This window comes from Cariama cristata, unplaced genomic scaffold, assembly GCF_000690535.1.
Source record: "Cariama cristata isolate BGI_N322 unplaced genomic scaffold, ASM69053v1 scaffold11678, whole genome shotgun sequence".
In the NCBI taxonomy this organism is placed as follows: Eukaryota; Metazoa; Chordata; class Aves; order Cariamiformes; family Cariamidae; genus Cariama; species Cariama cristata.
Genome location: NW_009632903.1, coordinates 10,496 through 22,793, shown reverse-complemented (window position 1 = coordinate 22,793; position 12,298 = coordinate 10,496). Strand labels below are relative to the sequence as shown.

Genomic DNA, 12,298 nt, shown 5'->3' with positions numbered 1-12,298 from the left:
GGGAGGGAAGCAGGTCCCTCTCCCCCATGCTCCGCAACCGCCGAGTGAAAAACCACTGAAAACGCAGCTGCTTTCCCAAGGTGCTGCTGGAACCGCAGTCTTGCCCCAGCCAACATGAACAGCTTTTCTATCTCTACACCCACTCACTGCAAACAGCCCAGACTCCTCTTTCTCCAAAACAGAGACATCCCATTTGTCAGCAGCCAGATTCCACTTCATATTTAGGGTTTTTTTTTTTTTTTTTTTTTTTACAGTTCACAAATGATGATTCCGGTTTATTTTACCCCAGGGCCTCTGAACAAGTTCTCCAACACCCATTTATCACGGGAACTGAGCAAATTCCCCCCTTCCACAAATAAGCGAGCAGGCAGCAAGCGGTTAAGTGACTTCCAGCGCGTTCCAGGAAAATCAGTGGCAAAACCAGGGAGAAGGTAGCTGTCTCCCCAGCCAGCCCTCGAGCTACAAATCCAGGGGGAAAACAACGCACAAAGGGAGAGGAGCAGCCACCCTAGAGTGCTCTGAACACTCAGGAAGCTCCACGTGCCGAGCTGGGCATCCCCACGGAGAAGCCAAACTCCTCAAGCTCACGCACAGAGAACCCCAAAGGACCTACCGAAAAGACGCGTGGCTGGAGATGTGCAAAGGGAAGGGGAGCAGGGGGGTCCTGGAGATCAGGGTGGGGAACTCCAGGTTCTCCAGGAGCAAACGTGCCCCCCAGCGTAGCTTGTGGAGGGGCCCTGTACTTGCCTGCTCCTGTTGCAAAGCTTTGACAAAGGCGTTCTTCAGTCGGTTGGTGTGCTCTGCCTTCAGCGCCTTCTTCTGATTGGAAGTCATGCACTGCTCACACAGGATCTTCCCGTTTTTCTCCTGCTTCCAGTGAGGAGTGAAGTCGGTGCGGCACTGGGCACAGACAAAGGGCTCCACACGCAGAAGGGACACACAGCTTTTCCCTAGGAGTCACCACAAACAGGATTTAGGTGGGCAATCAGGACAGCCCCCCACTCTCACACTGCCTCCTCCATCCTGGGCACGACAGCAAGGGGCTCCCGTGTCCACTGCTGGAGCGGGAAGGAAGGTACCATCAAAAAAAAAAAAAAAGAAGATTTTTCAGGACAGTGTCGCATCAAAGTCCAATCCCACTCTGGGCAAGAGCTCAGCATCCTGGGAGAGACAGAGGAGAAATCCTGCCCCAGGGACACAACAAGACTACAAAAAGCTGGGGGTCTTGGTGGCCGAGTCAGGTGAGCCAGTGACGCACCGCGGTTATGCCATGCCAAACACGCAATGGAAGAGCACAGGCTCAATCCCGTCCACCTGGGAGGTGACAACCCGGAGGGAACGCTGAGGTAGAAGCTAAAAATCTCCATGATCCCACAGGGATGGGACCCCGGGCACTCACAGCTCCGAGGATTTCGCATCTCAGTTCCCGAACATTCATTCAGGGAAGGGTCCGAGAGACCCCTCCCCAAGTGGGCATTGCCCGACAAGCCCCAGGGCACAGACACTGCTGCTCCAGGGCCAGCTGCCGGCTCAGCACACCAGGGCTGCCAGCCTCGTCAGACCGGCTCCGTGCCCACAGGGCCGGCACACAGCTCCCGGTCGGGAGGGGGTTCCAGGCTCTGCCCTCCCCTCCGCTGCAGGCACCCGCAGCAAGGAGCAGCAGGGTCCAGGGCTGGGTAAGACCAGAAACATTCTCTTGTAGCCTCACAAGCCACAGACTTCGGCATTTTGCAAAAAAGGAAAATGCACGTGGGAGCACTGTCAGCGAGGAAAGCCCCCCCCCCCGAGCTCACCTTGACTGTCGATAACGCTCTGCACCACCTCCTCCAGCCCCACCATGTAGATGAACTCGCTGTTGGCTGCGCTGGGCAAGAAATGCAGCAGGGGAGCGGGTGGCTTTGGGGGTGGGATCTCCAGCAGTGTTTTTTCCAGCTGTTTGCGGAGGGGGGGCTTTGCAGGTGGCCGGGGGGTGGGGGGATTGGGGCTGGGGAGCGGAGACGACACCCTGTTCACAGTGCCAGGCTGGATGTGAGAGGCAAGGTTCATATAGATGGCTGAAGACGACGTACGCTGGCAAGGAACAGAAGAACTTGATTGCTGGAGAGGAAGAGGAGATGAGGATTAATACAGAAAATTAATACAGTCGTCGACTACAGCTCACACCCTAAAGTAAGCTGGATGAGCCAGATCGCCTTCTGAGAACCTTCCCTCTGCCTGCAAATGTTCCCAAAAGGATGTCGGGAGACAGGAGCGGTGCTGGGAGTCACGAGCAGGGAGCTCATCTCGGTCCCTACGACAAAGCAGTGCCGGTGCCGAGGAGCCTCCGTTGCACTGGAATCTGCAAGAGGAGTCTTGGTGTCTGGAGTCTTCTGCTGGTGAGGGAACGTGTGCCCAGGGCCCGGCCTCGGCCTCACCGAGCGTAGGCAGCGCTGAGCGCCGTGATTCACGCGCGGGCACCATCGCTCACTGTCGAGTTCTGCTCCTCCACCTCTTGCTTTGCCGATCTGGCAGGCGCCCAGGCAGCATCCCCGCTGCCAGATGGTGTCCGTCCCCTCCCACACAGGTGCTCTGAATGTGCCAATTCCCTCCTCTTCCATTTCCAGCAGCTTTCTCCTGCATCCTCCGTTCATTTGGATGCGCAGTCCCTCTGGCACGTGACAGTAGCAAAGCACAAAGACTTCTGCTGACCTGAGGATCCAGCTTTCGCAGTCTTCTGTGATAAGAAGCCACCAGCCTCTCACCCAGCCCACCAGTTTCCCAGGGTATGAACACTTCCATGGACACAAAGGGGAGAATCCCCAAACAGTAACAAACCCTCTCAGTGACTTAAACAGGGTCAGCAACCAAAGCTCAGACGACACAGTCGTGTCGATCAAGAATAATACACAGAAGATCAATCAGTTTGCCCCAGTTTTCTTTTTTAAGACTGTTAACACTTCACTGGTTGGGAAAAAAAAGCAGAGAACGAAGCTAATCCCAAACCAGTTGTTCTACTGTAGGTCCGGGAAAATTAATGGCAGAGCTGAGCAGGGACAACTCATGTCGATTTAAATAAATTGTTGTTGAATTAACACCAATGAACCTACAACTCTTCTGTAAGAGTAGCTGGGGTGTTTTTTTTTCATCGAACACGTAATTTAGGTTGGTTTGACAGTTGTTCAGATGCAAGACTTTCAGACTATTGCGTAGTCATGTTTATAATTTACAAATTTGCGCTATACTATCATTAGGACAGATTAAACGGCTTAAGAACTGGCAACAAACTCTAAAAGGAATTAACGGGGGTCGTTAACCTGGCCCCACACACACACAGAGCATCTGGGCCAAGCACTGCAGCCTGGGATGAGGAACAGAGACTGTCCCACGGCGCGGGAGACGCAGCCCAGGAACCAAAGCTGTTTGCAGGAGAAAGGTTTGACTGCTTTACGCAGCACAAGTGCTAGAACTGGAAAGCATTACTTTTTTTCCCTTCCCTCTCCGTTTTCAGTCTTCACAGAAGTCTTTCCGCTCTACCAAAAGTAAAACAAATGGGTTTAAGTGTCCTCGTCCTTGACTGCAGGTAGCTCACGGCGCTCTTCTGTCGAGAAACGGAAGAAAAGCACATGCGAGCGAGCACACGCTACTGACTGCGGGAAGAGGAACCAGTCCTGCTCACAAACCAGTAACCCCGCTTCACTGGGGTCTTTGGGTCACGGTTACCTCAGGAGGCTAGCGCTGCTCAGGCAAACCAGCGCTTCGGTACCTGGCAGCTCCAAATAGGAAGTTTTTTAATTACTTATCCTTTCACTCTTTCACGCAGATCAAGGCTATCCGTCTTCGTCCACGCTTGGGATACATTTTCACCTGCAAGCTCTGCTACGATGCCTTCATGCTGAGCTCTGAGCACCTCCGTGGCACTCACAGGATAGAATCATTATGGTTGGAAGAGACCTCAAAGATCATCAAGTCCAACCGTATAAAAGAAATTCTTGTCACCTCCCCATCAGGGACTCATTAAGGCACCTTCTCTTTTCCCTTCTTGCTAACCTAACCAGTTAAGTGTCCCCAAAACCCAGTGATAAACCAGTAACCTACCGGTTGGTAGTTGATGGCTGGATTCATGCTTGGAGTTGTAGTGCGGATGAGGCCAGGTTTAGGAGGAACCCGCTGCCCTTGTAACTGGGCAGGGTTTGGAGCAATCACACGCTGCGACATAAGCATATGGGGCAGAGTCGTATTTGTTGCAGACCTAATGACACTGTGACCCTGTCGAGAAAGGAAACACAAAATAAATTAAAAAAAAAAAAAAAAAGAGGGACTTGAGGCAAACCAGAATTTTTAATTCCCTGATCAGGCTCTGCCACTGCAGAGTATTTCCAGTTAACTTGTAACGTGAGACACCACTCAAAGAACTTAACTTTTCCTCTAATTGCCCTTTATTTTAAATAATCAAGGTCATTTTGCCTGGAGGGAAGATGTCTCAGGTTAACACACTCATATTTTCTGCAGAGAGGCTGGAATTGCACCCGAGTCAAGAAAAGGAGTAGTAATCTCGTGGAGGAACCGCTTCCCAGGAGCCAGCCAGCTGACTGGGAAGAGGTTGGACATATCTTTGCATTAAAAACAACCCCGCCAGTTTGATCAATATGGAAAAATGCCAGGGGAAAAGCGGGGATGCAAAATAAATAATAAAGGGAGGCTGTTTGCCAGCTGCATAGAGCTATTAAAACCAGAATTCACACCAGTGCCGGGAGTTCAAAGTGAAACAGTTAGAAGAGGCGTGACTAACGGGGAGATGGGTGTTTGCCTTGGGTTTTTTTTGAGGCGTGTTATAAACCTCAATCCCGGGCAGTCAGAAACATGACAATGGGATTGGAAAAACCTGAGAGCAGGCTGAGCCATGGCTTGACCTGCCCAGGCTTCTCCTAAGGCTCAGCTCACAGCAAGGTCTTTGCGTCTCTTAGCACAGCCAGAAGGGCTCCGAGGGGGGATGACAGGTAGAAGGGCTCAATTTTTTTTTATCAGAGATGATCTTAAAACCTTAAACACCTCCTGTCTGACAACCTTTTTCTCCCCCTCCTCCCCCTCTCTTTTTTTTTATTAGATGAGGTTCTTTGCTGTCACACGTAAGAAAAGCTTCACAAAGACTGTGCAAACAATGTGTTTCCTCTTCTCCTAAAGCCCATTTCCTTTACCAGCCCGATCCTACTGCGAAGCCACAATAGACTTGACCCTGAATCGTTGCCATAGCAAAGAAAACAAATGCCACAAACAAAAGAGATGGTTAATGGAGGGAGTAAATGATCAGCAAGACTGAAATGAATGTCTTTTGGCAAAAGCAGAAGAGAAAGCTACAGGCAGACAGACGTGTTGGAGGATCACCTCCATCCTCGGCCCATACGTCATCTTCCCAGCACCTGGGTTCACAACTGCATCGCTGGGACTCGGATATTCTGATACACCACCAAAGAAATAGAACTGACAGCCTCCTGTGGAAAGGACAAAGTCCATCTTCCTGATGCTACAGAGTTCGGGGAAGAGGAACACTTGGGGAGGGGTGAGAGGTCCATCCCAAGGTGGGAGGGGACCCTAAACCCTGCAGCAGAGCTGGATCGAGCCCCAGGAAAGAAATCTCCATCGCCTGTCAGCCTCGACACCCCGCTCCACAGGCACAGGCTGACTGCTCTCCTTCCACTGCGCTCATACCCTTGGCTTCTTGTTTACCCGTGCAACATCAAACAATTGTGTCATCTACAATTAGGATTCTTCCAGGGCGCAGGCAGAAAGGTAGCCGTGTCAAGATGGCACCCTGCTCTGCCTATAGCGCTCTCCCAAAGAAGGTAAACATTTCAATTCCCTGTTTTGTTCGCATTTTTCTTCACCCTCTTCCTCTGACCATTCTGCACCATTTCAAAAAGGCAGCTCTGCTGACCGGCCACTCCTGCAGGTACATGCAAACACAGTTTTTCTCCCTGCAGCCCCAGAATTCACATTATCAAGCAGCTGACAACTTTCTTCAGCACATCTAAATCCAGCTCCTTCCACCTCACACAACCCAAATCACCGGCTGGACTATCCTCCAGACCTCCCTGCCGAAAAATCTGCTGCTTCTGAAGCAGCAGAGCACCTGGGCACATCATGCAAGGGGCCAAGAGCTGGGACAGGCACAAAGCGTTATGGGGATGGCTCAGTCTCTGCTGCTCAGCTTCAGAGATGACCTTGCCGGCAGAGAGAACTTCCCAGACCAACTGTGGGACACCAGACTGTTCTACTCACGGTGCTGAGAACTGCCAGCATTCATCTGTCTCTTGGAAAAAGCATCTCAGTTGGGCAGAGACAAACACGCAGCGCTGCGTGTGCACCGAGCAAAATTATCCTCTTTTGGACAGAAAACAGGTGTCATGAAGGCTCACCTGTAATGTCCGTAAGTTCTGAGGCTCAACCCCCTGAGCTCCAGGCCTGGAGGGAAGCTTGGACAGTCCCTGCTGTCCCACGTGAGCAGGAGATGGCTGGACAATAGACGCCGCATTCTGGACAACTGGAGTCTAGATTGAGAGAAAATGAGAACCGGCATCGGTGCTTGGAAAGGAAATCCATCGACAGACCCGATGCGGACCAAGCCTTATTGATGCTACATCGAATACTTCAGAGCTGCACAGATTTATCTTCTCAGCTGGCCTGGAGGGCAGCAGGCTAGGTAGGGCGGGTTGTGGATTCGCTATAGACACACTTTGCTAAGAAATATCACACAGGAGGACAAACGCGGAGTAAAGAAAGGTCCGAGAGCAGGGCAAGTCTTTGTGTTTGCTTGCTAAGAGGCTCATGCAAGGCCAAGCACGTTCCCTTTATCCCACCCAGCCCCAAACGATGCTGCTCAGAGCTTCACCTTCTGTACTACGTTCTCCTTTTGCAGCTGACTTTGCCTTAGTTTCTTCAGCAACACAAGCCTGGCCTCCTCCAGCCGTAGCTCATCCCGAAGCTGCTTGATCAGCTGCTGTCGCTCCTCTATGCTTTTACCCTACAAAGAGGCAAAAAATCAGTCAAAATTCAAACAGTTGAAACCTGCTGCTTGTGTCTTGGTGGCAAGAGAGCGCAAGGAAGCTTTAATACAAGCAGGAATTTGTACCACGGATAACCAAGGATGTAAGAATTGCTCAGAAACCCCCTGGGCTCCCAAATCCTTCAGAAAAGCAGAAACTCCCTTGCAGCAGAACAGCTCTGCGCTGCAGAAGCTGCCCGGGACAGTCGAGAAACCCCTTACCTTAAACATTTCAAGATTTGCTGCCTTAAGTCTTTCCTCCATACGAGAGCTGGAACGGGGACTGGATGCCTCATTATCAGAGAGGACAATTATATCTGGCGAAGGAGTTAATCGTCCCCTGTCCTGGTCACTGCGTAATACAAGGGAGAAAAAACACATAATAATAAAAAAAGTAATAAAAACCACGAAGCAAACTTTATCTGCAAGAGGACCAGTCGGGTGTTAATAACGAGCCATAAAGTAACTAAATAGGGAGACACAACCAGAGCCAGGTGCTGAGATGAGAGGGAACAAGGGTAGATACTGGGGCCTGCTATTGTTCGTACTTACTCAGGAAGATCGCCACGATGCTGGAGGTGAGAACAGGCTAAGTCCCCCAGTTAACAGAAATGTAAATGCTCCAAGCCTATCTCAATACAAATCTATTCTAAAAAGTCACTCCATATAGGAAAATCTCAACAAAAACCCCTGCGTAGAGTCAAAAGATCCAATTGAACTGTGACCTAGAAATCAGTAAACGAGAGGAGCAGCAACGACAACAGCCCATCGCTGGGAGAAGAAAAAAAATTAAAAAAAAATAAAATAATCAATGCTATAATCCAGCAGCATCCAAGCCCTGCACTGTTCGCGGTGGTATCACCTCGAGTAAGGAGACACTAATAAAAGCCCTTTGCTATCATCAATTTAATGTAATGGTGCTTGGAGAGCCTTGGAAAAATGCTAAATAGTCCAGTGTGAAGTAGCATGAGCGTTGCGGTTAGCAAGGTGCCGGGCACGCTGCCACCGAGGCAGACAGACTTATCGCTCCCTGACTCACTGGAAGGTCTTTGGTGTGAGGCTGCGGCGCGGGGAGGAGATGCACAATTAGCTTATCTGAAACTTTTAATTTTGAACACCCAGGAGGAAGCATGGAGGCCAATCCCAGCTCCAGGGCTTGGCTGCTCTGAGGGCAGTGGGTCCAGAGAGGATTTCTGGAGCAGGACGCCGGCTCACAGGAGGTTTTGCCTTTGGCAGGTTCATCTCCCAAATGTTATGGCCGCTTTCGTGGGCATTTCAAAGCCCTAGTGCTGCATACCTGCCCCCTTCCCCAGCCGTTGCACGTTCGCTGCAAATCCCATTGATCATGGAGTCTGCAAGTTGCTCTTCAGCTGGAGAAAAGCCCTCAGCAGTGTGGCTCCAAACCATCAAAAAAAAAAAAAAAAAAAGAAAAAATCAAAGCCATGAAAGCTCTCGGCTGCACCCAAAAGCGCTGGAACACGGCTCTGTGCGATATTTGTGGGTGCGTTATTTCAATAACCTCTTTGTGGGCCATCACACACTTGAGGCCTCATGTGAACGCGGTATCTGCTCATCAACAGACAACTTGTTCTTGTGGATCTCCTTTCGGCACCCCACGGATGCTGCGTGCGGGACCCAAACCAGGGGTTTTCCAGCTGCTGCTCCCTCTCCGGAGCGGAGGAGGAGGAGGAGGAGGTTTCTCATGTCACCAGTGGCAGGAGAGTTTCCAGCTGGGGCTGAATTTGTGGTCTGTCCCGGCAGTGTGGTTGGCAGAGAAGGTCCAGAGCATCCTATCGAGATAAAGTCAGCCCGAGCCCATCCAGCTAAACCAACCTGCATCCAAGGAGTTTTATATTTAGCTGGCCAAGAGTAAGAGCTGCTTTTGGATGAGTCTTCAACAGCTCTTGAGTGGCCCATCACCCTCCCACGTCATTTTTTCTGGCTTCTGCTGCGAGCTACCCAAGGCATCTATCTCCAAACTATCACTTAGGGCACGTCTATAGACGAAATTGCTCAGGAATAAACAAATCCTCGCAATGAAGCGGGTATCCCAGGTCACCTCACAGCCACTGTTCCCCAAAACCGGAGTTTCAAATGTCAACAAATACCGTGATGACCAAGTGTTTGGATAGGAAGCTCTCAGGTATGCACAGGATTACATGTTCAAAATAAAACAGGCTTTGGCAGAGGGTCCCTTCCCTCATCGACATCAGGGCTGCTCGCGCAGACTCCGCAGGCACCAAAACCAAGTCCCTTATTTTGCTGCAAGCCTCTGGATGGGCTCGCTTTGAGTCACAGCATCCCAAACTCTTGGACTGGAGGGACCGAAGGCAAGCAAGCATTGAGCACAACAGGTTTGCTTGCTCCGCTCGCATCCTTGGCCACATCTCAGGCACGCCCGGAGTAATAAAGTATCGAATTTTGGTTCAGGATTTTCCTAAATGCAGGCTGTCGTTATGGCTGCTGGTGATTATTTTGCACAAGCATCCAGATACGGGGCTGTTTTATTTACATTCCGTGGAGGGGAGAAAAAGCAAAGCCAGCGTCAAAAGCAGACAAGGGGAAAACAGGGCCATCTGTAAAGAATTGCTGAATATGTCAGGGTTGTTTTATTTACTTTTGTCAAGGGAAAAGCGTAATTACAACAAAACTACTGGAAGAAGAGCTACGCCGATGGCGCAGGAGGGAGGCAGAGGTGAGGAGACGTGGAGCACATTCCTAAGCAAACTGCAGCTTCGTGACCCCTCATCAGCTGCTTAGGAAAATTAAACACCCCCAGCCTTATTTCTCTTGCTAGAGACATTTTTCACACTCAGCTGTTTCAGAACTCATAGCAGATTTTTTCTGATTTCTTTTCAATCACAGCCAGTGAATTCAAGGGTCTGTGTCCGATGCTGGTACCTAACTGCACTCCCTGCATCCGGCACAATATTCAAGCAGCTCGCTTTGAGTCACAGCATCCCAAACTCTTGGACTAGAGGGACTGAAGGCAAGCAAGCATTGAGCACAACAGGTTTGCTTGCTCCGCTCGCATCCTTGGCCACATCTCAGGCACGCCCGGAGTAATAAAGTATCGAATTTTGGTTTAGGATTTTCCTTAATGCACGCAGCCCTCCACGGTGCCCGATGCTCGCCCACCAGCTCTTCGGGGAGAAGACAACCTGCACAGTAACTTACCCGAGCCGTGATTATTCCTGCAGCATTTAACACCTCAAGAGCTTAAATCCATTTGCCAAGTGGCTGAGTATTACCCACGCCATCTCACCCACAAGGTTTTTTGGGAGAATTGCACTTTTCAGAGGTGCAACACCCCAAGGATGCACTTGGAGCGGGACAGAAGTAAACCCCCAGCATCTACAAAGGGTGTTGCTTGCACCCTGAATGCTCCCATGAGCACAGAGAAAACCCTGTGGTACTCAATAATAACAACATCTCTGCCTCACTGCACGCAGTTCTTCAGATTTTACAGGAGGCTGAACCAGCGGCACAGGTGACGGGGCAGATTTAAGCCACATATATTGTCATTAAAGAAAAATAATCCAGGTGGCTTTCTCCTTCCCATCTCCAGCACTCCAGCTCTGTTCACCACTTCTGTTGCTCCATACGTCAGGGTGTGACAGACAAGAAAGTGCCTACGAAGGCATTAATCTTTATAATATTTATTATATGACAGCACCTGGAAGGAGCTTGAAGTGTTGAGATTCTCTGCCTTCAAATCCCCCATCCATCACCTGCTCACCAGCCCCTGTTGGGACAGGAGCCCCCGGGAAGCGCAGGCAGCAGCCCCTCGTTATCCAAAACCCACCACGAACACAAAAAGACCCCGATACGACGCATCAAGGAAGACAAACCAACCCAGTTTTGCTTAATCACGATCCCGGTTCCTCGATGAACAGGGAGAGTGAGAACAGAGAACGGTGGCAACATGTGGAGGGCACGCCCTTCGGTCTTTCTGGCTAAACCAGCCAAAATTAATGTACGCCCACACGCAAAGACGTACTCAACCAGTTGGGACACTGGCATCGACCTCACCCAAACCATTCCATGGTTCTATGATCCCCAGGCCCGCGAACGAAGCTCCTGTCGTTGCAGGCTGCAGCTTTGCACAGGAATTACCATCGCCTCCTTCAAACACGCTTCCACTGCAGATACCTGGCTCCTGAGCAAGGGGCAGGCATTCATCTGAGGCACCAACAAAACACAGAATCACTGACTGGTTTGGGTGGGAAGGGACCTTTCAAGGTCATCTAGTCCAACCTGCTCACGGCAGGGACATCTTCCACCAGACCAGGTTGCTCAGAGCCCTGTCCAACTTGACCTTGAAGGTCTCCCGGGCATCCACCACCTCTCTGGGTAACCCGTGCCAGTGTCTCACCACCCTTAGCATCAAACATTTCTTCCTTAGATCTAGTCTGAATCTCCCCTCTTTTACCTTACAAACATTCCCTGTTTTCCTATCGCTACAGGCCCTGCTAAAAAGTCTGTCCCCGTCTTTCTTCTAAGTATGGAAAAGCTGCAATAAGTTCTCCCCGGAGCCTTCTCTTCCCCCAACATCCCTGACTCTCTCAGCCTGTCCTCAGAGCAGAGAAGTTCCAACTCTTGGATCATCTTCATGGCCTTCTCTGGACCAGGTCCGTGTCCTCCTTGTCCCGAGGACCCCAGAGCTGGACACGGGGCTCCAGGGGGTCTTACCAGAGCAGAGCAGAGGGGCAGAATCCCCTCCCTTGCCCTGCTGGTCACCCTGCTTTGGATGCAGCCCATGCGGCCCAAGCCGCTGGTGACACAGCCCAGGAGATGGCTGGCTTTCTGGGCTGCCAGCACACATTGCCGGGTCACATCCAGCTTTTCATCCACCAAAACATCACGGGAAGGTCTCAGCACTCTGCACTTACTTAAAACAGGACTCCCCCGTCCTGCTCCTCAGCCCGTTTGCCAAGCCTGTGCCGGCCCAGTATCCAAATGAAGCCAAAAATCAAAATCATTAACGTTTCTTTCCTTCTCTCTCCCAAGAAAGCCGAAATAAGAACAAAGGCGGGATGCACCAGTGTCGCACAGCACCCTGGACGGGCTCTCACGTGTGACCCTCTCACTTCACACCCCCTGGCGCAGAACCTGGCTGCGGGCGTTGGTTTCGGAAATTGAGTTGCCAGAGTTCACCGATGATAAAAATCAGGTGTGTGCGTACCGCACGTACGGAGAGCGCAAGGAATGTCGACGTTTCTCCTGGAAAACAGACACAACTCACCAGCCGTCGATCGCCCAGGCAACCGCTTCTCACGA

At 51.0% G+C, this 12,298-nt stretch overlaps 1 protein-coding gene across 1 annotated transcript in view; it reads right to left on the bottom strand.

The window, feature by feature from the left end:
* The window catches only part of GATAD2B (GATA zinc finger domain containing 2B), a 14,573-nt gene that overhangs the window by 1,424 nt on the left and 851 nt on the right, over positions 1 to 12,298 (bottom strand). The window contains exons 2-7 of the mRNA XM_009706553.1: positions 7,241 to 7,370; positions 6,866 to 6,997; positions 6,393 to 6,524; positions 4,075 to 4,245; positions 1,794 to 2,097; positions 748 to 950 (exon numbers count right to left, since the gene is read on the bottom strand). Of these exons, the coding sequence (XP_009704855.1) occupies positions 748 to 950; positions 1,794 to 2,097; positions 4,075 to 4,245; positions 6,393 to 6,524; positions 6,866 to 6,997; positions 7,241 to 7,370 (1,072 nt within the window). The remainder of the gene's footprint in view (positions 1 to 747; positions 951 to 1,793; positions 2,098 to 4,074; positions 4,246 to 6,392; positions 6,525 to 6,865; positions 6,998 to 7,240; positions 7,371 to 12,298) is intronic.